General features: G+C 44.4%; 1 protein-coding gene across 1 annotated transcript in view; it reads right to left on the minus strand.

The window, feature by feature from the left end:
• LOC126160923 (uncharacterized) overlaps window positions 1-20,725 on the minus strand; it is a 53,113-nt gene extending 32,388 nt beyond the window's left edge. Inside the window, exons 1-3 of the mRNA XM_049916939.1 lie at window positions 20,250-20,725; window positions 14,378-14,477; window positions 13,220-13,321 (exon numbers count right to left, since the gene is read on the minus strand). Of these exons, the coding sequence (XP_049772896.1) occupies window positions 13,220-13,321; window positions 14,378-14,477; window positions 20,250-20,725 (678 nt within the window). The remainder of the gene's footprint in view (window positions 1-13,219; window positions 13,322-14,377; window positions 14,478-20,249) is intronic.
• Between the last annotated feature and the right edge of the window lie 6,524 nt (window positions 20,726-27,249).

The following is a 27,249-nucleotide window of genomic DNA, read 5'->3' on the forward strand; positions in this document are numbered from 1 at the left end:
TATGCCTGTTTCATCTGGTCAGTCAATACAGGGACGGATAATGTGGTTCGGCATGACGCTGGAATTGTCACCGATGGTGTCCCTTATGTGCTCGAATAGAGACTGACTGGTGATCGAGCACGCCAACGCAATATTCCAACACTATGTGCATGTTGGGTTGCTACAGCGGTGTTTGAAAACACCTCCTGGAATTATGTTCATGAATCCCAGCATGGCAGGTCGAATCATCAGATTACCATACAGTTTACCTCGGAGATTCTGTGTTCCATCGCTCGTGCGCCGACTATAACACTACGTTAAAACTTAAATCTTGATAACCTGCCGTTGTAGCAGCAGTAACCGATCTACACTCCTGGAAATTGAAATAAGAACACCGTGAATTCATTGTCCCAGGAAGGGGCAACTTTATTGACACATTCCTGGGGTCAGATACATCACATGATCACACTGACAGAACCACAGGCACATAGACACAGGCAACAGAGCATGCACAATGTCGGCACTAGTACAGTGTATATCCACCTTTCGCAGCAATGCAGGCTGCTATTCTCCCATGGAGACGATCGTAGAGATGCTGGATGTAGTCCTGTGGAACGGCTTGCCATGCCATTTCCACCTGGCGCCTCAGTTGGACCAGCGTTCGTGCTGTACGTGCAGACCGCGTGAGACGACGCTTCATCCAGTCCCAAACATGCTCAATGGGAGACAGATCCGGAGATCTTGCTGGCCAGGGTAGTTGACTTACACCTTCTAGAGCACGTTGGGTGGCACGGGATACATGCGGACGTGCATTGTCCTGTTGGAACAGCAAGTTCCCTTGCCGGTCTAGGAATGGTAGAACGATGGGTTCGATGACGGTTTGGATGTACAGTGCACTATTCAGTGTCCCCTCGACGATCACCAGTGGTGTACGGCCAGTGTAGGAGATCGCTCCCCACACCATGATGCCGGGTGTTGGCCCTGTGTGCCTCGGTCGTATGCAGTCCTGATTGTGGCGCTCACCTGCACGGCGCCAAACACGCATACGACCATCATTGGCACCAAGGCAGAAGCGACTCTCATCTCTGAAGACGACACGTCTCCATTCGTCCCTCCATTCACGCCTGTCGCGACACCACTGGAGGCGGGCTGCACGATGTTGGGGCGTGAGCGGAAGACGGCCTAACGGTGTGCGGGACCGTAGCCCAGCTTCATGGAGACGGTTGCGAATGGTCCTCGCCGATACCCCAGGAGCAACAGTGTCCCTAATTTGCTGGGAAGTGGCGGTGCGGTCCCCTACGGCACTGCGTAGGATCCTACGGTCTTGGCGTGCATCCGTGCATCGCTGCGGTCCGGTCCCAGGTCGACGGGCACGTGCACCCGGCCTCCCGCATGCCCACTATACGCCCTCGCTCAAAGTCCGTCAACTGCACATACGGTTTACGTCCACGCTGTCGCGGCATGCTACCAGTGTTAAAGACTGCGATGGAGCTCCGTATGCCACGGCAAACTGGCTGACACTGACGGCGGCGGTGCACAAATGCTGCGCAGCTAGCGCCATTCGACGGCCAACACCGCGGTTCCTGGTGTGTCCGCTGTGCCGTGCGTGTGATCATTGCTTGTACAGCCCTCTCGCAGTGTCCGGAGCAAGTATGGTGGGTCTGACACACCGGTGGCAATGTGTTCTTTTTTCCATTTCCAGGAGTGTAACAACTGCACCACACACTTGTTATCATATATAGGCGTTGCCGACCACAGCGCCGTATTCTGCCTGTTTAAATATCTCCGTATTTGAATACGCATGCCTATACCAGTTTCTTTGGCGCTTCTGTGGTGTTATAGTCGATGCGCGAGTGATGGAACACAGCATCTCCGAGGTAGCGATGATGTGGGATTTTCCCGTACGACCATTTCACGACGTCACTGCGGCCGGAAAAAGATCCTGCAAGAGCGGAATGAACGACGGCTGAAGGGAAACCTTCAGACAGAAAATGTGAATCAAAAGCCAAGAAGAGCTGCGCTGCGACCAGTTTCAGAACTTAAGTTTTTCAATTTTCGTCAACTGTTCCGATATAAAAGACATGTGCGCCAATTGTGTGTATTCATGAACAGTGAAAAATAATGATTTTGAAGCTTACCATAAAACTTGCCATAAAGATTTATTTACTGCAGACGCAAATTTGTAATTGCCACAAATTTTGTATGATTATTATTTACTTCCATTTGTGAAGTTGCTTTAGAGCATTAGCAAAACCTGTATTGGAGATCACATGTTTCAAAAACATTAACATTAATATTCTTATTTTCTTTGTGCATAGCACATACAGTTTATTAATACTTTTTCACGATAAGCTACACACGTTCTTCCACTTAATGCCTCTTCTTTTCACTCTATGGAACACTACAGAGTGATCTGGAATATAATCCTACACATTGGCGCAAACTCTGTTGATCAGGCTGTTAACACCACTGCCTCTCCTCCACTAAATATCCAGTCATTTAAATCTCGCGGGAAATAAAGAGAAAGCTGTGACTTCGATCACCCCTTATCCTCATAATGTCCGCGAAAATCAAACCTACCCCAACGGAACTACCGTAACATTACAATGTTGCACCTGTACACACAAACCAATATCTTAAATACGCAGACAGACTAAAAAGTGATTTTTCAAAAAAAACTGGTGCCCCTCTTTATCTTCTCAGGCTATGTGGAATTTATAGTGCTTTCTTTCACTAGACAGATCAGCCATAGTACTGGTATGTGGCCTTGGGACACAGCAGTTATCCAGCTGGAAGATGGCTCCGCCGCCAGATAAGACATGGAACATGAAAGAATGCAGATGGTCCGCAATATTGTTCACGTAGTCAAAATAGTTCGAAATGGCTCTGAGCACTATGGGACTTAACTTCTGAGGTCATCAGTGCCCTAGAACTTAGAGCTACTTAAACCTAACTAACGTAAGGACATCACACATATCCTTGCCCGAGGTAGGATTCGAACCTGCGACCGTAGCGGTCGCGCGGTTCCAGATTGTAGCGCCTAGAACCGCTCGGCCACAACGGCCAGCGGGAAAGGTATATTAGATGCAATTGAACTGATGAGAATTACAGGTGAGAGATACACTGAAAGACTGGAGGAAGGTTTTGATAGAGTACAGTGGAATAGATTCTAAGGAAGAATGGTGTCGGCTGGAGGAATAGAAGGCTGATTAAAAACCTATACCTTCAACAGAATATAGCTTCTTCTCCTTTTTGTACTCTTTCGTAGGTGCTAAGCTTTATTTTATTAAGTTGGCGGGTGACGATGTCTTCGATCTCCAGAGTAGTGTCCACTTTATTTTTATTTAAAGCTGGGAGGACGAGTCACAAACTTCATTAAAATCTCTTGAAACAATAATAGCGGACGTAACGTAGCTTGATATCGTCGTAAATTGTTTATTCATAAGCTCTGTTACTAAGCAAGCTCAGTCTAATTCGGTGAAAAAACACTATTTGTTTTTAATTAGAATTAATTTCAAGCATTTATAGTCGAAATAAATGTCTTGACACCTTATATTCGTCGTAATTAAGTTTTCAAGTCAGATTACACGCTGAAAGTCAGATAGGTTGTTGCAATGTAGGCGGTGAAATTCCTCATGTACATGACAGTCAGCCGGTCGCTCTATGCTGCGATCGGAAGTTAACTTCTTATGAAAATTGTTTAACTGCTGTTGAATTGAGACTGACTTGAAAATTGTAGTAAGTACAGTCTAGTATTTCAAACCAATCAGTCTCAGATGTAAAATCGTAACACTTCAGTAACTGCACATATTAAAATCCATAAATAAAGAAGCTGAACCAGAGAGTACTTTTGATTCTGTGCTATTCGTAACTCGTACTAAACGAAACTTCCACAAATAACGATTTTCAATAACAAGCATAAATGCAACCGAGCTAACAGGACAGAAGATATCGCTATGGTCTAAAATATATACTAGTAAAAAAGTGAACAATTTAAATTATTTTATTATATTAATAAACTTATAAATTTCAAACAAAAATTGGAATTATAACTCATCCAAATAACTCAAATAAAATAAAAATAAGCATTTCAATTACTGTACCACACCGGCCTGCTTCACGTAGTCCACAGCTGTCTCGGTACTTTCGATTACTACCACAGATCTCATGCAAAGCCATGTGACTATCTCCCGTAGCATAGCACTGCCCGCACGGACGTGCGTCGGTGGCGCGATACGTGTTTTTCTGAATGACGGCGTTTCCAAATACTACCATCGACTTAGTGTAGCAATAAAGGTTATTCCTGAGGCCAGGCGACGCATCTCCGTTGATCCACGGTCCAATGTTGATCATTCCGTCAGCAACGCGATCAGAATTAACGACGTCGTTGGGTCAATATCGGAACAGTTACGAATCTCCTGCTGCGGAGGCCCGTCTTCAGTGATGTTCTCTGAAAAGTTAACTTCAAAATATGTGATCCGACACCATTATCGTACATTGTCGTTAGATCTTCCACAGACCTTCACCAATCCTGCTTTACAGAGCCGGCAAGCCTCCAAACTCCACTTTGTGTGATGAGACGTGGACGTCCAACACCTTGTCATGCACCCCTAGTTTTACCATCCTTCCATCACTATCCATAGATGCTCACGACAGCAGCACACAAACAGCCGACAAGCTTCTTCGTTTTCGAGATGCTCTTTCCCACGTGCCGGGCACAACACACTAGCTCTTCGTCGAAGTCACTTAACGTCAGCCGAGTTCCCCACTTGCGGTCCTCTTCGTGGCCAGAATGATTCCCTGCTCGTTTGTGTTCCGTTTATGTGTTTTGAATCCCGTCTGCTGTTGGCGCCGTATCCAGAACGATTTGTGACCAAGCGCCACCACAAGGAAGCCACGCGGAGCCTCGGCAGATTGGCGCTAGTATGAAGACCGGCCAGAAGTCACGACAGCCAACGTACACCTAACAGGGAAGCCTGCCGCACGAGGCAGAGCAGGAGTTCGTACAGCAAAGCAACGGAGGCAGCATGATGGAGTTGCGGGTCTAACAGCAACAAACAGACCTGACCTCTTTGGGGAAGTCCACATCGAAACTGGTATCAATGACCATGAGACAGTTATAGCAGCAATGAATACCAAGCTGCAAAGAGTAACTGAAACAAGCAGCAAGATTTACATGTACAGTAGACAGAGAAGCGGTAGTGTCATGTGTCACTGAGGAACTTGTGACGTTTAATTGTTTAGCTCAAGACAAGAGCTGGAAGGCGAACTATGCCTCAAGTTCAAAAGACTACTTGACCATGCATTGGATAGTTATGTATCCAATAGTTCAGCTTGTAACAACAACGACACTGTACTATTGTACATACACTCCTGGAAATTGAAATAAGAACACCGTGAATTCATTGTCCCAGGAAGGGGAAACTTTATTGACACATTCCTGGGGTCAGATACATCACATGATCACACTGACAGAACCACAGGCACATAGACACAGGCAACAGAGCATGCACAATGTCGGCACTAGTACAGTGTATATCCACCTTTCGCAGCAATGCAGGCTGCTATTCTCCCATGGAGACGATCGTAGAGATGCTGGATGTAGTCCTGTGGAACGGCTTGCCATGCCATTTCCACCTGGCGCCTCAGTTGGACCAGCGTTCGTGCTGGACGTGAAGACCGCGTGAGACGACGCTTCATCCAGTCCCAAACATGCTCAATGGGGGACAGATCCGGAGATCTTGCTGGCCAGGGTAGTTGACTTACACCTTCTAGAACACGTTGGGTGGCACGGGATACATGCGGACGTGCATTGTCCTGTTGGAACAGCAAGTTCCCTTGCCGGTCTAGGAATGGTAGAACGATGGGTTCGATGACGGTTTGGATGTACCGTGCACTATTCAGTGTCCCCTCGACGATCACCAGTGGTGTACGGCCAGTGTAGGAGATCGCTCCCCACACCATGATGCCGGGTGTTGGCCCTGTGTGCCTCGGTCGTATGCAGTCCTGATTGCGGCGCTCACCTGCACGGCGCCAAACACGCATACGACCATCATTGGCACCAAGGCAGAAGCGACTCTCATCGCTGAAGACGACACGTCTCCATTCGTCCCTCCATTCACGCCTGTCGCGACACCACTGGAGGCGGGCTGCACGATGTTGGGGCGTGAGCGGAAGACGGCCTAACGGTGTGCGGGACCGTAGCCCAGCTTCATGGAGACGGTTGCGAATGGTCCTCGCCGATACCCCAGGAGCAACAGTGTCCCTAATTTGGTGGGAAGTGGCGGTGCGGTCCCCTACGGCACTGCGTAGGATCCTACGGTCTTGGCGTGCATCCGTGCGTCGCTGCGGTCCGGTCCCAGGTCGACGGGCACGTGCACCTTCCGCCGACCACTGGCGACAACATCGATGTACTGTGGAGACCTCACGCCCCACGTGTTGAGCAATTCGGCGGTACGTCCACCCGGCCTCCCGCATGCCCACTATACGCCCTCGCTCAAAGTCCGTCAACTGCACATACGGTTCACGTCCACGCTGTCGCGGCATGCTACCAGTGTTAAAGACTGCGATGGAGCTCCGTATGCCACGGCAAACTGGCTGACACTGACGGCGGCGGTGCACAAATGCTGCGCAGCTAGCGCCATTCGACGGCCAACACCGCGGTTCCTGGTGTGTCCGCTGTGCCGTGCGTGTGATCATTGCTTGTACAGCCCTCTCGCAGTGTCCGGAGCAAGTATGGTGGGTCTGACACACCGGTGTCAATGTGTTCTTTTTTCCATTTCCAGGAGTGTATAAATAATTTTTTCTTCTGATTTTTCGATACATTTGTGTAGTTGATGTTCTTATTTCATTTTTTTTGTTTCATGCCATTGTGTTAAGAAAACTGTAAACAAGTTTCAATGTGAATATTAACGTTTGTGTCAAATGTCAAGTAATATTGTAATAGAATTGAAATGTAACAAATGTTGAAACTGTTGTAAGATGTTTAAAATTGTAACTGTGCGTCTGGTCCATACGTAGGCAATGTGTTCGGACGTGTAGAGTGCAAAACCTCGGGTGAATACCCTGTCTGTAAGGGAGCGGTAAAAGGTGGATGGCAGGCGAGCGCGGGAAAATGTGCGCGGGCACTGCACGGCACAACGGGCTCAGCAGTAGTAGTTGGAGTTTGGCACTGGTTTGAGCAACATCTTCTGGAGCGAGGAGGCTCTCCTGGAAGACATAGCTTCACTGAGCCTCGGGTATGCCGTTCCAACGCCCACACAGTATGGCAAAATTCCATAGGCACTAAATGGAAAAGTATTGCGACACTAAGAAGAATTAAAGTGCCGATACATCAAGAGCCATAGCTGTGGTTGTATGTGTGCTCTGTGCCTCGTCATCTCGCCGCCCGTCAACCGCCGCATCGATACAACCAGGTTGAAACTTCTAGTACTGTATTCGTAAGGATCAGATAGTGAACTGTGCAATAATAACCTAAATTTTACCAGAACTTTCCCATCATTTAATTATCCTCACAACTAACCTAGACAGGGTCCTTTCCAAATGTTGTGCAGTCCGAGTGTCCAAAAATGAAAATTAAAATTTGTCTTAATAATAATTATTTGCAGAACTAGCTACGTTAGAATGGTGTTTAAAGAAATGTTTCGTTAATGAACCAGTAAATGAATAACGAAAGTCTAACGAAGTTGAAAGATAACTTTAATATTGATATAGTAATGAAGTTTAATTATTTCGATGCAGATATAAAGGAATTTAAAGGAGCAGTAAATAAGATGAAAAGAGTAGTAATTTATATACTGGAAATCTTGAACGCATAATAAATTCAGTAATCATTTTTTTCATACAGTGATCATAACAGCTTCAGCATAACAGCTTCAGCCCCCCCCCCCCCTTTATTCATTTGAATTCTGAAGTGTTCTAAATTGGTTTGACCAGTAAAAGTCAAAGTCAATATAAAAGACAAAATTTATGTGTTTTATCTTTATCAAAATTGACATTTTGTGTGTGGCACGAAAGTGATATTTCTAGGGTAACCTATTCCAGATTTTAATTAGATTAATAGACAGTATAAAGTTTTGTAGTACACATTATAGTGTAGTGTTATGTATTCATGGTTTTTCCATATCTATACTGAACGTAAAACTATCAGTTCAATAGATTTTTTGGTTCTAAAATTCTACTACATTATGCAGTGTTACAACTTGTTGTTTTGCATGAATATATACCAACTTGTACAGGGAAGAAACTCAGTTAACGCCTAATTACGCTGGCGACCGTATTATTATCAATTGGTAGCATCTTCAGTGTTGCTTTTGGTCCATCCTGGCGTGTAATTGCATTTCGAACTTGCTTGACGGATCATTGTTATTACAGAGTGGGCGTAAGTCTGATTTGCCACCATTCAGGTACACGCGGTCGATATCTATACAAAAATCCTTTCTCATAAGGTGAACCCCGCTCATCTACCATAGTACATGCTTTAACGAGTACTGTGTCACGCGCACATTGCAAGCTCATAATAGGAGGGAAACTCCATGATATACAGTAACTGTAAAGGAACTTCTAAAGAAACAGATATTACTGCATAACAAATTTAAAAGGAAGCCTAGGACTATAGATAAATGCTGAATGCGACGCGTTTGGCTGTCAGGAGACCAATGTGTGATGCCTTCAATGACTACCATAGCAGAATAATGTAAAGTGATCCTTCACAAAACCCCAAAGAAATTCTGTTCATATGTGAAGGCTGTTAGTGGCACTATAGAAAGTGTCCAGTCACACATCCACAAAGCACGAGCTGAAATTAAGAGTAAAACGCTTTACTCTGTTTTTCAAATATTCCTTTACAAAGAAAAACCCAGGAGTATTGCCTCAACTTAATCTTGTACCTCTGTAAATACACTCCTGAAAATGGAAAAAAGAACACATTGACACCGGTGTGTCAGACCCACCATACTTGCTCCGGACACTGCGAGAGGGCTGTACAAGCAATGATCACACGCACGGCACAGCGGACACACCAGGAACTGCGGTGTTGGCCGTCGAATGGCGCTAGATGCGCAGCATTTGTGCACCGCCGCCGTCAGTGTCAGCCAGTTTGCCGTGGCATACGGAGCTCCATCGCAGTCTTTAACACTGGTAGCATGCCGCGACAGCGTGGACGTGAACCGTATGTGCAGTTGACGGACTTTGAGCGAGGGCGTATAGTGGGCATGCGGGAGGCCGGGTGGACGTACCGCCGAATTGCTCAACACGTGGGGCGTGAGGTCTCCACAGTACATCGATGTTGTCGCCAGTGGTCGGCGGAAGGTGCACGTGCCCGTCGACCTGGGACCGGACCGCAGCGACGCACGGATGCACGCCGAGACCGTAGGATCCTACGCAGTGCCGTAGGGGACCGCACCGCCACTTCCCAGCAAATTAGGGACACTGTTGCTCCTCGGGTACCGGCGAGGACCATTCGCAACCGTCTCCATGAAGCTGGGCTACGGTCCCGCACACCGTTGGGCCGTCTTCCGGTCACGCCCCTACATCGTGCAGCCCGCCTCCAGTGGTGTCGCGACAGGCGTGAATGGAGGGACGAATGGAGACGTGTCGTCTTCAGCGATGAGAGTCGCTTCTGCCTTGGTGCCAATGATGGTCGTATGCGTGTTTGGCGCCGTGCAGGTGAGCGCCACAATCAGGACTGCATACGACCGAGGCACACGGGGCCAACACCCGGCATCATGGTGTGGGGAGCGATCTCCTACATTGGCCGTACACCACTGGTGATCGTCGAGGGGACACTGAATACTGCACGGTACATCCAAACCGTCATCGAACCCATCGTTCTACCATTCCTAGACCGGCAAGGGAACTTGCTGTTCCAACAGGACAATGCACGTCCGCATGTATCGCGTGCCACCCAACGTGCTCTAGAAGGTGTAAGTCAACTACCCTGGCCAGCAAGATCTCCGGATCTGTTCCCCATTGAGCATGTTTGGGACTGGATGAAGCGTCGTCTCACGCGGTCTGCACGTCCGGCACGAACGCTGGTCCAACTGAGGCGCCAGGTGGAAATGGCATGGCAAGCCGTTCCACAGGACTACATCCAGCATCTCTACGATCGTCTCCATGGGAGAATAGCAGCCTGCATTGCTGCGAAAGGTGGATATACACTGTACTAGTGCCGACATTGTGCATGCTCTGTTGCCTGTGTCTATGTGCCTGTGGTTCTGTCAGTGTGATCATGTGATGTATCTGACCCCAGGAATGTGTCAATAAAGTTTCCCCTTCCTGGGACAATGAATTCACGGTGTTCTTATTTCAATTTCCAGGAGTGTATGAGTGAAATAGATATTAGTGTCAGTGGTATTGAGAAACAGCTGAAATCGCTAAAATTTAACAAGACCTCAGGGTCTGATAGAATCCCTGTCAGATTTTGTACCCAATTTGCTGCTGGATTAGCCCCTCTCTTAACTACACTCTACTGTAGGTCCCTCAAATAAAACAACTGTGTCCAGTAGCTGGAAGAAAGCGCAGGTCGTACCTGTGTAAAAGAAGTAATCTAATTATTTAGCTTTCTCTCAGATCTCTCTGAAGACTGGGCTAAAAAACCGTGAGGCGGAAGTCTCAAAAGTTGTTTCTTGCCACTACTTAAGTGAACTCATGCTCAGTATTACGAAGTGGCATTTTGTTGTGCATTTCTGACATTGCATTATCCAGATCCGGGTTGTAGTTCAGTTCTTACGCCATACTCCACAGCTTCTAAAGCACAGCAAATAAAACCTATGTTTCTTTCTTGGAATGAATTATCTGTACATGTATGAAAGACAGTGTCCTGACTGATTATTATCGCCCGGCCCAAGCAACTAACGACAAAATCTCGGAATTTGGGGAGGGTGCTGATCTTACAATGCAGTAGTCGCTTAAGAAGGTATTTCTCGAAATTCCACCTCTACGGGAGTGAAACAAGAGATGAAAGATTTTTTGAAAAATGTCGCTCTTAAGGCATTTTTGAAGCTTGACCTACGAAAATTGGTATTTGGTTCTTCGGTCACAAATAAATAAAAACGTGTTTCGGCATTTTCGGAAATGGGGGAGAAACAGCGGGTTAAAGGTTTTTAAATAAACAACTATTAAAGTACTGCTGCCGGCCGCGGTGGTCTAGCGGTTCTAGGCGCTCAGTCCGGAACCGCGGGACTGCTACGGTCGCAGGTTCGAATCCTGCCTCGGGCATGGATGTGTGTGATGTCCTTAGGTTAGTTAGGTTTAAGTAGTTCTAAGTTCTAGGGGACTGATGACCACAGATGTTAAGTCCCATAGTGCTCAGAGCCATAAAGTACTGCTATAATATTTTTAAAGCTATGTCTATGAAAATTGGTATTTGACTTCTCGGTTACAGATAAAAATGGAAGTTCCTGAGATTCCGGAAATCCAACCCCTAAGGGGGTGAAATAGAGGATGAAATGTTTTATGAAATATTTCATTATGAGAGCATATGTAAAGCTAAATCTACGAAAATTTAAAGTTGGCTTCCCGGTTAGAAATTTTAAAAAATCGTGTTTCACTGTTTTTGAAAATTCAACCTCTATGGGGGTGAAATAGGGGTTGAAAGTTTTTATGGAACTCATGCAAGCATTTGTTAAACTAAATCCATGAAAATTTGTATTCGGTTTCTCTGTTAGAAGTAAAAAGACGGGCATTTCATTCTTTTTGGAAATTCAGTCCATAAGGACTTGAAATAGGAGGCGTAATTTTTTATGAAAATATTTCATTGTGAAACCATTTTTAAAGCTAAATACAAGAAAACTGGTATTTGGCTTCTTGGTTAGAAATGAGAAAAAATACGTGTTACCCGTTCTAGGAAATTCACCCCCTAACGCGGAGAAATAGAGCAAGGCTGATTACTTGATTCGTCATCATCCAGTTCAAACCGCTAAGAACAGAAACCTGAAATTTGGATAGGGTGTGGATCTTATACTGTAGACATCATTTGAAAAGGACTTGTTCAAATTCCACTCCTAGGGGGGGGGGGGGATGAAACAGGGAATGAAAGGTTTTTTGAAAAGATCTCGCTATTAAGGCCCCTTGAAGCTAGAACTAGGAATGTTGGTGTTTCAAAAAAATACGTGTTTCAGAATATTTCGGAATGCAACCACTAAGGGGGTTAAACAGTGGATTAAAGTTCTTTATTTGAAAATAAATCAGTGTTAAGGAAGTTCTAAAGCATTTTAAGGCTACATCTACGAAAATTGGTATTTGACTTCTCGGTTAGAAATGAAAAATATCTCGTTGCAGTGTTTTTGGAAGTTCAGCCCTATAAGGGAGTGAAACACGGGATGAAAAGTTTTACGAAATTATTTCGTTATGAAAGCATTTTCAAAGCTAAAACTATGAAAATTTGTATTTGGTTTCTCTGTTAAAAATTAAAAAATACGCGTTTCATTTTTGAAGCAAATTCTCTGAATGTTAGTATTTCACTTCTCGGTTAGAAATACGTATTTTTAAGAGACTGTTTCGTTATATTAAAACAATTTTGAAGATAATTCTGTGAAATTTGTTATTTCACTTTTTGGTTGGAAGTATGTATTTGGGGCTGAAAGTTTCTACGGAAATATCACAGCAAGAACGCAAAAGGCACGATTAAGAAAAACATTGTATTCCAGCTACCACAATCGCATTTTGTCCAGAAGTACATTCGGAAAAGACCATGCTTCAAAGGCCTTAATTAGCGTGAAATGTTTGGAAGATGTTGCAATTTGTGAACAGCATATAAATTCGATTAAAGAAAAACAAAAATATCTATGCAGATCATACGGTCTACGCAAGCAAAGCAGCGGACGCTAAGCTAGTATTTTACAAATACAGGCACATTTTCTGTTTTGATCCGCTTGTGTGTAAAGATTCTGTGCGAAGTTTTATGTGCAATACTTCTTAATTGCGTGTTGTATAAATCATTACCAGTTCGCTTTGTGTGTGAGTACTGTTTGCGGCTGTGCATAAGCAGACACTCTGTAAGAGAAAGCCGGCCGGAGTGGCTGAGCGGTTCTAGACGCTACAGCCTGGAACCACGCGACCGCTACGGTCACAGGTTCGAATCCTGCATCGGGCATGAATGTGTTATATCCTTAGGTTAGTTAGGTTTAAGTAGTTCTAAGTTCTAGGGGACTGATGGCCTCAGAAGTTAAGTCCCATAGTGCTCAGAGCCATTTGAACCCTTTTTTTTTTTTGTAAGAGAAAACAAATCACTGTGAGATACCTGTTCCATGATGTCGTGGGCGAACCAGCAGTAGAGGTAGACCTGAATGGCGGGTATTGGCAAGTAGACAGCAGCCTTCATTGCGCTGCCTGTGTCCGGATTCTGAAAAAATTATCAACAATTGAGAGCACCGTAAAACCAATCTTAAATTAAATTTAGACACACAAAACACATTACAATGACTTGAAAACAACGGAATAAGAAACTCGATGCTCCGTACACAACATTCCAGCCGACCGATTACGAACCTAAATTGAAAGCAGTACAGAATTAATATGGAAATTACAATACCTAGATCTGGGTTCGTTAAGGGGAAACAATTTATTTAAGGAACTCGGGATATGCACAATACCTTCGCAATAATATATTCACTTATGAAATCTTTTATTAATAACATATCCCAATTCAAAAATAACAGCGAAGTGCATAGCGACAACACTAGAAGAAAGGATGATCTTCTCTATTCTGGGTTAAATCTGGCTTTGGCAGAGAAAAGTGTGAATTATGCTGCCACAAAAATCTTTGGTCATTTGCCAAATAGCATTCAAGGTCTGACAGATAGCAAAACAACATTTAAAAACAAGTTAAAAGGATTTCTGAATGACAACTCCTTCTACTCAACAGCGGAATTTTTAGATATGAAATAGTAACTCTAAAAAAATTATTTTATGTAAAGAAAAATTATGTTAAAGTGACACGTTCCGCATCATCACGAAATGTCGTATTCATGACCTATGGAACAAGTATTTATGTATGTCTGTGCACGCCCCTGAAAATAGATTGAATACATAAGAAATGTTGCAGCGTCTTCGGAAATCTGACAGAAAGCCCATGATATGGCGTGCTGCTGTTCTTTACATCCTCTGTATCCAGCCTGGTAGATATCCCATACCGACGAATAGTACTCAAGAATTGATCGAACAATAGTGTGTGGTGTGCGAGACGACTTTCTACGTTAACGTATTACGCTATCTTGTGTTTCACCCGGGAGAGTTCAGTCTGGTATTGCTCACAGATAGACTTACATGCTCGCTCTATTATAAACACCTTCCTTCCTCCCTCCATCCCCCCCCCCCTTCTGAGATTTATTCATAGAAACACAATACTTCGGAGTTCTGAACAATATTAGCAACTGCAGCAATATAAATTCGTACTTACGAAAGTAGATATGCATAAAGTCATACAAGCCACGGTCACACTCGATGCGAACTGTATCAGCACAACTGCACTCATTGCCTCCTGGAGATGCCGCACGAAACTGTAAAAAAAACACGTATGCATGAAAGCGAAGCATTCAATGTCGACTTGGTGATAACAACACAAATATTATGATTAGCATTGTTATTAGAACTACACGAACCGCCACAACAGAACGCAAATAAGAAAGAAACAGTTGTTCTGAAACGTGCCCAAAAACAGGTTCTACCATAAAGAAAGGAACTACCAAAAGTTTTGTACTTAAGAACAACTATTACATCAAATTTCTTAGTTTAAGATTTCTCAACCCCAAAACACCAATATTTTTACAGCACTGTCGTAAGCTTCCCAATTATTTTTACTGTAGTTTAGCGACATCACACGACGATTTAAAAAAATCATGAAGTAAGGTATGTCGGAGCGCGTTTTCAGACTTCCTACTTTCCATCTAACATAAGCTCACCATACAAAAAGCTAGTACCCCAGTGAGCTCACACAAATCAATCGCCGAGCGAGGTGGCGCAATGGTTAGCACACTGGATTAGCATTTGGGAGGACGACGGTTCAAACCTGCGTCCAGCCATCCCGATTTAGGTTTTCCGTAATTACCCTAAATCACTTCAGACATGTGCTGGAATGTTTCCTTTGAAAGAACACGGCCGACTTTCTTCTCCATCCTTCCCTAACCCGTTGCCATCGATGACCTCGCTGTTTGGTCCGCTCCCCCGAATCAACCAACCAACAGAGATCAACATTTAAGCCTTTACATACGGCGCAACAATCGAGTCACGTGCTTAAACGTGCGAGCACTGCCTCTCTTATAAGGCAGTAGCGATCAGTGAGTCATTTATGTTTCAAGAGAACATCACACAGAAACATGGGTAAATTGTAAGGAGACGTGACAGAGTAGGAGAAAGGGACAATCGTGTTTGGCCCTGCCCGTGGCGATACGTTCTGTGAAGTTGCTGGATTTGTTGGTGTTTCGCGGCGGGCTGTTAAACGTGACTTCAGGCAGTGGTATAAAACACGTGGCTACGAAACACTACGTTAGAACTGCGGTCGGAGTAAGCTCCTAACTGAAAGGTGCCGGAGACGCGTTTCACGTACTGTGAATCACAATTGCTTCCAAACCCAATATGAATTGCTGCCGGCAGTGTATGAAGGTCCATTCCCATCTGTTAGCAAGAGAACATTGCGACGGGAACTGCATGTAATGGACATTTGGAGTCGGTCACTGCTCAAACAGGCGCTTAGAGACGACAGCAGAGAAAGTCATCGGTGTAAACTGAAGGGGATCACTGCTGTTAGCTGTGGTGGGACATTACGCGGACGACTGAAAACGTGTATCGAATCGGGATTCGAACCCGGGATCTCCTGCTTACTGGGCAGGTGCCTTAACCACTGAACCATCTACGACACAAGGTTATCGCAACTGCACGGACTATCTCGGCACGCTTCAACGGAGCGCAACCCATCCGCAGTCAGTGTCCATTGACTTCATGTTCACTACTCTGAGATTCCCACAGGAAATGGGACGTACTCGTACATCGGCACTGAAGAAGGTGCATCCATTGCCTAGCTAGGCGTATGAACTATACGTATGCATGGTGTCTGTTCTTTCGGACACGTCCGTGAAAACCGACACCACACATTCATAAAATTCATAGAGCTGTAATTGGTTGTCTGAACACTTCCCCACCCTATTACATCTCGACTGGCCTGCAAAATCATCTGCCTCGACCCCACACAAAATCTGTGGGACATGTTGCAAACATCAACATCGCAGCGAGTCAGCATTCGTTGGTTAATATATTAAAAAACTATAAACCCGCCTCGATTGCGAAACAAGCACCTAGTGTTAAGTGTTAACCCAGGTTTCGGCGTAGATAACTACACCTTCTTCAGAACAACAATAAAACCCACATGTGCCTAAGAAGACCTTTATAAATGATTAAAAGAACACCATAGCTATATATTTATAAACGAAACAGAAAAGGAAAACAAAAACAGTACATATGTACAAAGTCAAAACCACTACTTTACTTAATGGTGTACGCTCCACCTCACATTGCGCTATGTTCGATGGGCCATGACCCGCCATAAACTGCAGCTACAAACGGTCGCTCACTTAGAAGCCTGACCCGCTATCCATGCACATCCACACTTGCTAGGTGGTAGCCTTTAAATCGGCCGCGGTCTGTTAGTCTACGTCGGACCCGCGTGTCGCCACTATCAGTGATTGCAGACCGAGCGCCGCCACACGGCAGGTCTAGAGAGACTTCCTAGCACTCGCCCAGTGGTACAACCGACTTTGCTAGCGATGGTTCACTGACAAAATACGCTCTCATTTGCCGAGACGATAGTTAGCATAGCCTTCAGCTACGTCATTTGCTACGACCTAGCAAGGCGCCATGTTCAGTTACTATTGATATTGTGAATAATGTACAGTCAAGAGCAACGTTCACCATTTATGGATTAAAGTTAAGTATTCCACCAGCTACGTCCGTTTTTTCTAAAGTCTAATTTCCTTGTCCTGTTCCAGACCTCACGCCAGCCTGCGTGAGCTAAAACGCGTGCCTTTCGGCTTCCTCTACTAACCTGGTGTTGGCTCTCCTGCCAACCCACAACAATATGTACTGTTTGTGTTTTCCTTTTCTTTTTCGTTTATAAATATGTAGCTATGATGTTCTTTTAATCATTGACAAAGGTCTTCTTAAGCACTTGTGGGTTTTATTGTTGTTCTGAAGAAGGTGTAGTTATCTACGCCGAAAACTGGGCTAACACTTAACACTAGGTGGTTTTTTCGCAATCGAGGCGGGTTTTTAGTTTTTTAATATGTTAACCAACGATTGCTGACGCGATGCGATGTTGAAGGTTCTTAAATTCGTACCAGCCAAGGTGTCATATGCAGCAAGTAGATACTTAGATGTTATTCTGAAAATAGCTAAGGCAAGCATGGCTATTCACTGTATTCAACAGTGTACAGTGCTCAATCTCTCCCCAAGTTTTATTGATGGTTTCATAGGTAAACCCTGCCATAAAATGCGAGTCCTTAGAAAGAAGCTGCATTACCAGGTATTTAATGCTAGAATCTCTGATTTATATGCCAAGAAAGACATTTTGAATGAAAGAGCATATATGATGTACGGAGGTGAACTTCTACCGCTTTGTCTAGCATTATTGTTTTCCAGCGTATTTACAACTAACACGTTGTTTGTTTACATGTACTTTCTTTATTTCCTGTAAGGGAACAAGGAAGACTAACCTGATTATCAGAAAGTTATGATGCAGGTTTTGTTTACTTTACTTGTCCATAAGGTGGCTCTGTTGTATCGTATTTACACTGTCCCATGACAGAACTTGCTATGAGTCAACGACAGACCCATTACTCAGTGCTCTACAGAGACTTACAGTGCAATACGATGGAGCGTTAGCGGTATAGTATTTCCTGGTCGCTGGATTGGAAGGGGAGGGGACCTGCGATGTCAACTGACCTGAATCCCCTTGAGTATTTCCTGTGGGTATATCTAAAGTCACTTGTGTATGAGACCCCAGTGGAGACGGAGATGAAATTAATCGCCAGAATTGTAGCTGCCTGTTAAGTGATTCAAAACACACCATGAATATTTGTCAAGATTCGTCAGAATCTCATTCGCCGCTATCATACTTGCATTGAGGTTTATGGTCGTCGGTTTCAGCACAATTTGCACAAATGGTACGTTCATTTTGTCAATGATGAAATTTTCAGTTAACTAATGTAAAAAAAGTACTCAGTACTGTGATTTAATTCCTATTATCTCCTTAAGCTGGGTTATCCGACCCCAGGTTCCCTGTCTCAAACTGTTCAGTGAGACACCCTCTGTGTCCTGTCAAATTTTTGGCCGCTCTTACGGAAACACCCTGAATATCTAAAATACTCATCTCTCTCTTGTGTCTTTCCCACTCATTTTTAAAAGCTGATGACGATAGATCGCTAGACTGCCCCTTTTTGTGCAGACAGCCACTGGACCTGTGAACGTCCTCCATATCAAGAACAAACAGCGAAACAGAGCTGACATCACGATTCTGCCGATGTGAAGAGAGTTGTGCAGACCGAAAAATGTCGCACTGCAATGTTAAGCGAAATGTCGCGCAGTGCCGTGTACTTTCGGGAGGGACCGAGAAAAGCCTAGTGACGGGCCGTGGTTTGGCCAGCCCACGGCCCGGATACGTTGCACGCGTAATTTGGCACGGCGTGGCCGGCCCTGTTTTAATTGGCTATAGTCATACCACTGAATGTTCAAATGATTTAAATGGCTCTGAGCAGTATGGGACTTAACATCTGAGGTCATCAGTCCCCTAGAACTTAGAACTACTTAAACCTAACTAACTTCTGTTGGTCATAGTATATGGACAATATGTGAGAAGTAGGGACTGTTAGTGTTTGCACGTGTGTCAATAATTCAGCAAGGGACTGGATAACAGCATTGCTGGTTCTAAGGACATTTCAAACAAATTTTTTGTGAGTGGACAAGTGGTGGTTTATGGACTTGCTATATTCTCCGCAAGACTCTTCGATGGTGATTGTGCACCTGCACAGTCGCAACAGATGGCTGCTGGCCATCTCTACAAGGACTACAGTGGGTCTGCACGTTTGATGGCCCACCAATACCATTATCTCTACAAGGACTATAGTGGGTCTGCATCTTTGGTGGCCCACCAATACCGTAATCCCTACCGGGACTACAGTGGGTCTGCTCTGTGATGACCTACCTACCAATCTTCTTCAAAACTTCGACTGACTCTGCTGTGGGTTTGCTCTGTTGTGGCCCATTACCTGTCTGCATGTCAAGAGTCAGCACTGTCTTTCCGTTGGAAGGACAACACTACTTCTTCAAGACTGCATGGAAATCCACTACTTCTGTGTGCAATTTCTTTTACTAATGAGACTTTGTGAAAAAAAACTGTAATTACTATTATGATGAATGATCAGGACTATCTTTATGGACTGTGAGAAAATTTTAGCTTTTGACCAACATTGTATCGATAAGTGTGTGCATTTGATTTCTTTGTTATTGTAATTATGAAAAATTTTATCAAATCATTATTGGCCAGTGCCCAAAACAATTTGTAAAAATTTTTGTGGGAAGCATGGGGGCTATGTAAGTAGACTGTATAGGTTTTTTATTGGTAACGCCACATAGCGCTCTGTATGAAAATTACTGGCTGTGCTGTGTGCAGTCTGTGGCTGGTTTGCATTGTTGTTGGCTATTGTAGTGTTGGGCAGCTGGATGTTAACAGCGCATAGCATTGCGCAGTTGGAGGTGAGCCGCCAGCAGTGGTGGATATGGGGAGAGAGATGGCGGAGTTTGGAAATTTGTAAGACTGGATGTCATGAACATGTATATTATGGTTTTTCAACACTATTAAGGTAAATACATTGTTTGTTCTCTAGTAAAATCTTTCATTTGCTAACTATGCCTATCAGTAGTTAGTGCCTTCCGTAGTTTGAATCTTTTATTTAGCTGGCAGTAGTGGCGCTCGCTGTTTTGCAGTAGTTCGAGTAACGAAGATTTTTGGTGAGGTAAGTGATTTCTGAAAGGTATAGGTTAATGTTAGTCAGGGCTATTCTTTTGTAAGGATATTTGAAAGTCAGATTGCGTTGCGCTAAAAATATTGTGTGTCAGGTTAAGCACAGTCTCGTATACAATTCTTCAAAAAGGGACGTTTCAACACATCCATGCCCGAGGCAGGATTCGCACCTGCGACCGTAGCGGACGCGCGGTTCCAGACTGTAGCGCCTAGAACCGCTCGGCCACTCAGGCCGGCCCAGTGAATGTTGTTGAGTACTTACTTTAAAATCTGTTGATGAGTGCGGATACAGTTTACCAGTGTCGTGTACCCGACACGGTCTGTAGCGGCCGTCTTTTGCGGCTGGTGCGCTTCGCACGAGGCTACGGGCCCGTCGGTGATTTCGGGACGGCCGTCGCTCTGGTGGTCCCTCCCCAGGCTAGACAGACGCCAGTTGAGCAGTCTGAACTGGGCCGTGACGTGCGTCATGATGCTGGCGAAGAAGCAGTCGAGGCCGACGCTGATGTAGATCCAGTAGAAGGTGGACGCGAACTCGACGCCGTAGGCGAGCTCGTAGAGCGGCAGAGGGCCGGCGTCGAGCCCGCGGATCTGGCTGAAGGGCAGTAGCCGCTGGGCGGAAGCGCCCCGTAGGACGAGCGGGAGGGCCGCCCACAGGAAGAAGATGGTCGTCACGTAGCCCACGAGCAGCAGCGTCAGCCGCGGGGCCAGGCGGCGGTGCCGCTCGTACGCCTCGCCCATCTGTCTGCGAGTGGATGTCGTATCCTTTATTTTCTTTTTAAGTTTGATTTCATGCCCCTGCCCCATTTGGGCAAGGGAGGGCTGGCAGCGTCACAATCTGCCACTCTTCAGCCGAATGATACATTTAATAAAAAGATGAAAATGATATATACAGGGTGTTTCAAAAATGACCTGTATATTTGAAACGGCAATAAAAACTAACGAGCAGCGATAGAAATACACCGTTTGTTGCAATATGCTTGGAACAACAGTACATTTTCAGGCAGACAAACTTTCGAAATTACAGTACTTACAATTTTCAACAACAGATGGCGCTGCGGTCTGGGAAACTCTCTAGTACGATATTTTCCACATATCCACCATGCGTAGCAATAATATGGCGTAGTCTCTGAATGAAATTACCCGAAACCTTTGACAACGTGTCTGGCGGAATGGCTTCACATGCAGATGAGATGTACTGCTTCAGCTGTTCAATTGTTTCTGGATTCTGGCGGTACACTTGGTCTTTCAAGTGTCCCCACAGAAAGAAGTCACAGGGGTTCATGTCTGGCGAATAGGGAGGCCAATCCACGCCGCCTCCTGTATGTTTCGGATAGCCCAAAGCAATCACACAATCATCGAAATATTCATTCAGGAAATTAAAGACGTCGGCCGTGCGATGTGGCCGGGCACCATCTTGCATAAACCACGAGGTGTTCGCAGTGTCGTCTAAGGCAGTTTGTACCGCCACAAATTCACGAAGAATGTCCAGATAGCGTGATGCAGTAATCGTTTCGGATCTGAAAAATGGGACAATGATTCCTTTGGAAGAAATGGCGGCCCAGACCAGTACTTTTTGAGGATGCAGGGACGATGGGACTGCAACATGGGGCTTTTCGGTTCCCCATATGCGCCAGTTCTGTTTATTGACGAAGCCGTCCAGGTAAAAATAAGCTTCGCCAGTAAACCAAATGCTGCCCACATGCATATCGCCGTCATCAATCCTGTGCACTATATCGTTAGCGAATGTGTCTCGTGCAGCAATGGTAGCGGCGCTGAGGGGTTGCCGCGTTTGAATTTTGTATGGATAGAGGTGTAAACTCTGGCGCATGAGACGATACATGGACGTTGGCGTCATTTGGACCGCAGCTGCAACACGGCGAACGGAAACCCGAGGCCGCTGTTGGATCACCTGCTGCACTAGCTGCGCGTTGCCCTCTGTGGTTGCCGTACACGGTCGCCCTACCTTTCCAGCACGTTCATCCGTCACGTTCCCAGTCCGTTGAAATTTTTCAAACAGATCCTTTATTGTATCGCTTTTCGGTCCTTTGGTTACATTAAACCTCCGTTGAAAACTTCGTCTTGTTGCAACAACACTGTGTTCTAGGCGGTGGAATTCCAACACCAGAAAAATCCTCTGTTCTAAGGAATAAACCATGTTGTCTACAGCACACTTGCACGTTGTGAACAGCACACGCTTACAGCAGAAAGACGACGTACAGAATGGCGCACCCACAGACTGCGTTGTCTTCTATATCTTTCACATCACTTGCAGCGCCATCTGTTGTTGAAAATTGTAACTACTGTAATTTCGAAAGTTTGTCCGCCTGAAAATGTACTGTTGTCCCAAGAATATTGCAACAAACGGTGTATTTCTATCGCTGCTCGTTTAGTTTTTATTGCCGTTACAAATATACCGGTCATTTTTGAAACACCCTGTACAAAGAGCGATAAAGGGGGACATACTAACACAATAAGGAGAGACAGTGGGGGTTGAAATATACATGTACACATAGACGTTTATTGTGTAACAGTTAAAAAAAAGTCTACGTAAAGTAAAAAAAACACAGTCGGCGATTTGCGTAGAACGTAAAAAACACAGAAGCCACACGCACAAGTTAAAAGCTGGCCACAGAATTAAAACATTCCAAAAAGACGACACTTAAAACCCACTGCACGAGACGGAGCACACACCATGAAGAGTAAAACCTGCCGGGAGGGACCTGCCGAGGGAGGGGAGGTCTTTGAGGAGGGAATAGAAGGGACAGGAGGGGGCAGAGAAATTTTCTGAATGATGATAGACCATGATTCAAAAGGATTCATCGCATTTCACAAGACTACATTTTCTACATCAATGAAGATAGAAAGATTGGGTGATTTTTAACTTATGCTTCGAAACTTGAAGTTTTCATTGGTGCCAGCTGTAAGTTTGCCGTCCATGTAGTTACTTGGAACGTCTCCCTGAAACAGTTAGTTCTCGCCGCCATCCGTTCATTACCCAATGTTAGTCAAACCGACATGGGGACAATTCAGCAATAAAACGGGTTTTGTGTTCTCCGTTTCGACAGGTACAATTCAGCTACTACTGTGCGGTGTGATTTTCGTCACCTCCTACAATGTAAGATTGACATTTCACATCCAAATACGCCTGCTGTCATGTTATGTGTTTCTCTTGGATGAAAGGCAAATGTTGAAAGACCACATCTACGTGCCTTTTATTCCAACGACTTTTGCGTTAACTCCATCAAGGCATAGAAAGAGTAGTGAATCCAATAACTCCAAATATGCTCACAAAAGTACGGGATGAGTTTAACTACAGTCAGTATGTCTATCACGTGACCTGCTGAGTGCAAACTGAATGGAAATTGAAAACGTTCTAAGCGCCAATTTTCTGCTAAACGCGTTTTTAGTTCTAGTGTGTTGTCCGTACTCTGTTTCATGTCCCTAGATTTGATCCAGGTGCCAAACCATGCATCAGCAGATGGCGCAAGTTCCTTCCGTCAAGCTGTACTTGCCTTTGGAGTCCCAAAATTTAAAAGATATGAGAAATAACTTTGTTGAATATATTTTTACCAGTTAAAAATATAATGTTGTATATCTCTATTTGTTTCATCACGAGTGAAACATAGTGCCTCAGTATTAATGGCATTTAGAAAAAGAACTTTCTTCCTGATATTTTGTCGAGATTTGACATTTTTAAGACCATGGCTGTGTCCAAAACACAAGTCGATTCTTGCAAAGAAGAGACAGCAACCAGCCACTGCTAATAACGTCATTTATTTACACAATTAGCGCCGTTACCGGTTTAGATACCCACATGTTCATCTCCAGACGGCTTCTTACGTTTATACTACTTTTGTTGTGAATAATGCAACCAGCCGCAAACACAACTAATTTGTAGCTGGCTGTGTCATCCACCAAAAATCATTGACGGCCGCGGATTTCACGAGATCCAACACGGATAAAATAACATTGTATCACATTAGTTTCTGTAAAAAATATCCAATGACTAATATGAAAAACAACAAATGTAATATAAACATGAGCAGCCGTCTGAAGATGAACCTGGCTGTTCCAAACCGGTACTAGCGCTGTTACTAACAGTTGCTTGTTGTGTTTTTTAATTTTCTTTTTTTTTGCAATAATCAACTAGCAAAAAGTTCCTTATTTGCACGTAGAACCAGTCAGTTCCCTGGTGAGCATTTAGAACGTTCTTAAATAGGGTGCGGCTATAATAACCAAAGTGATCCTGCTATGAAAACAAATGGCACCCCGCACCGACACGCTTGGTTGTTAGGCCTATGGCGTTCGACACCTAGGCCCGTATCCCAGCGCCTTCTGGGGCGACTCTAGAGGCGTCTTCACTTAATTCGATGCAAGACAATTCTACTCCAGTGAATGAGATTCAAGACCGAAGACGTGTCTGGGTGGAATACCAGCCTAGCTGTCACCGCCGTACCGCACGACAACGAGGACTGATAGCCTGTGTTGCAATTTCCTTTCATAGCAGGACCCCTTTGATTCTCATACGCCGCACCCTTACAGCACATCCTTAACTTTTAGGATAGAAAACAGTTACTTACAAATATACATTTTCTTAATTTCCTGACACATGACAGATTTGGCAAGTAGAACGTTTTCCTTTTCCACTCTTCATTTTCGAAAGGTAAACAAAACTTTGATCCTAAAAGTAATTGCAAAAATTACAGGTTGGTTATATGTCCATGCATCTAAAAGACATACAATTGTAAAATCGGATGGTTCTTTTGGAAACATTTTGCAGTCCTAGGCATAAGTTAAAATTTATCTCAGTTTCTATCTTCATTAATGCAGAAGAGATAAGTGTTATGGAATCGGATGAATGTTTCTTAAACGCCTTGTCTTCTGCCGCAATAGCAGTTATTTGTTTTGGTTAAAATATCTCTTTATTATGCATTGGCTGCTGCGTTGGTTCAGCCGCGTACCCATTTTCATGTGACTGAATGGAATCAGTAAAGTAACGTGAGCACTCACGATTACGCCGAATAAAAAAAACTATGGCACTGTTAAAAAAGAAAGAAAAAGCCATGCTGGTGTTCATATCTTCGTAATGAACGAGGCTGCAAGACAGCCAGTATGCTGGTTAATCTACTCCTGATTGTAAAACAATATATGGCTGATTATTTTTTTATGTTACTGCCAGGTGAAATATTATTTGAGGTGGTCAAGATAAATGGGACACCCTGTATGAACAGACCGTGTGAATTAAATTCCACTCGTACATAGAAGAGTAGATCAAAGCTTTGATACGCCGCAGGTAGAAAGAGGCGGCTGAGCCGTTGCGCTTCGGAAAACGGTTTCAAGATTAAGGATGAAGGCGCTGGTGGATACAGGGACGGTGATCGAAGTGCGAAGTGCAGTAGGACTTTTGCCTTTAACGAAAACGTTCCCAGCTGCATTTCATCGCTAATTAATGGAAGTATACGACTGGAGCGTAATATCACAAAAATAGTTCTGGTTCTGGTGCCAGGAATTTGAAAAAGGAAGAACAGTCGTGCGAGTTAGGCAAAGGTTAGGGCAGTGAGGCAGCTATACTTCACGTCGTGTCGAAGGGTTGACTGAAGCCCATCGCCGCATTCACGTGAAGCAGTGTGTACACGATCTCAGCATCTCCAGATAGTGTACTGGGTATAATGTTTAATAAATATTTTCGCTCAGCGGACTTGTTACCTTACTTTTCAATTACCCTTGTACACTTCACGGGTAACATGTAAAATATAAAATGACCGTTCGTTGCTTAATCGAACGAATACAAACAGGACTTACGTAGTATAATTGTTACAGGCTATTTGCATTACAGTTCGCAGTATTCATCTCGTCATACGACGGCATAAAAAGCCTAAGATCCAAGAAAAACTCCGTGTCATGTCTTATATTGCAAAGTACAGTAACGCGTAAGATATTCCATGGTATTATGCTCTCTTTTACTGTTAGACCGCCACTTTTAATTCTACTTAACTTGTCTCTACCTGCTGATATGGCTGCACCTGCTGCGCGGAGTGGGACCTCTTCGATCACGTGATTGTCATGCCACAACAAATATTTCAGTTTTCTCACAAAAATAGTGAAAGGCATGAATATAATTCTAGAACGTAAACCAATCACTAGAAAAACTTCAATGGGTGAACATTAGTGTAGAAATGAATCAGATACATGGCTCCACATGTGTTAGATATCGCTTGACTAATGTGATGGAGATTAAGACTACATTAAAAAGCTTCCTATTGCGCACCTTCTTCTACTCCGTTGAACAGTATCTTCACAGAAGCCCTTACATACACTGGCGGTGAAGAATCCGCCGTAGGTGGAACTTAAGTCACTAATTTACCACAAAAACAGTATGCTTGTCCGCTCCAGCGAACAAAACACAATTAACACTCAAATATGACTGACAGGCTGAAGTCCTTTGTTCAACAACTCGAAGTCTCATACTTGGTACTGTTTTCCACGAACTAATAGCTACAAAGTTCAACTGCTGCACATGGAAACCAAGTTCCACAAGAGTTTGCTCTTAGTACGCGCACAGTGATGTAGATCCTTGGGAAAACATAATACGGTGAGTGTTCTAACAAAGATTGTGAACTAGGTTACAACATCAAACGACGGAAATGGACCGTCGACGGATCTGCAGAGGCCAGGCAGTGTCCGTGCAGGAGACAGCTGGTCGGGAGTATGCGGCGGCACCGTAATGGAGCAGATTTCCGTTTGTAGCTCTGGCATGTCGTGAACTGCCTCTGCATGACAGTGCGCGGACTTAAATACCGTCACGCGGCTAAATTTCACAGGAACTATTTTATGTTATGTAGGTTGCTGAAAGGACCGCCTAGTGGAACCGCTGCACGCCTTTTCTCGTGCTGAGTGGTTGCGTGGCATGCAGGCAACCTGCGACGTTGTTGTGCCAGATGGGTTGTCGGCCTTACCGGCGGAATGCCGTAACATGTCAGGCAGCCATAAAATTGCAACCTCGCAAACATAGCATGCGACAAACGTATACTACATGATAGGGGTGCAAATGGTTAGCCTAAACCGGCAAAGTAGGTAGCAGTATTGGCATCTACACTCTCTATGAAAAGAGAAGATAAAGAAGCGGGTTTCTTATTACGAAATCCCATCTTAATGCTGTGTAAAGGATGAGTCAGACACATCAGTGTTGATATGTTTATATTTTTAACTTATTCTAACAAAAGAAAAAAAAGACATTTTTACTTCAACTTAGCAACAAGAAC

The sequence above is a fragment of the Schistocerca cancellata genome, chromosome 2 (genome assembly GCF_023864275.1).
Source record: "Schistocerca cancellata isolate TAMUIC-IGC-003103 chromosome 2, iqSchCanc2.1, whole genome shotgun sequence".
NCBI lineage: Eukaryota > Metazoa > Arthropoda > Insecta > Orthoptera > Acrididae > Schistocerca > Schistocerca cancellata.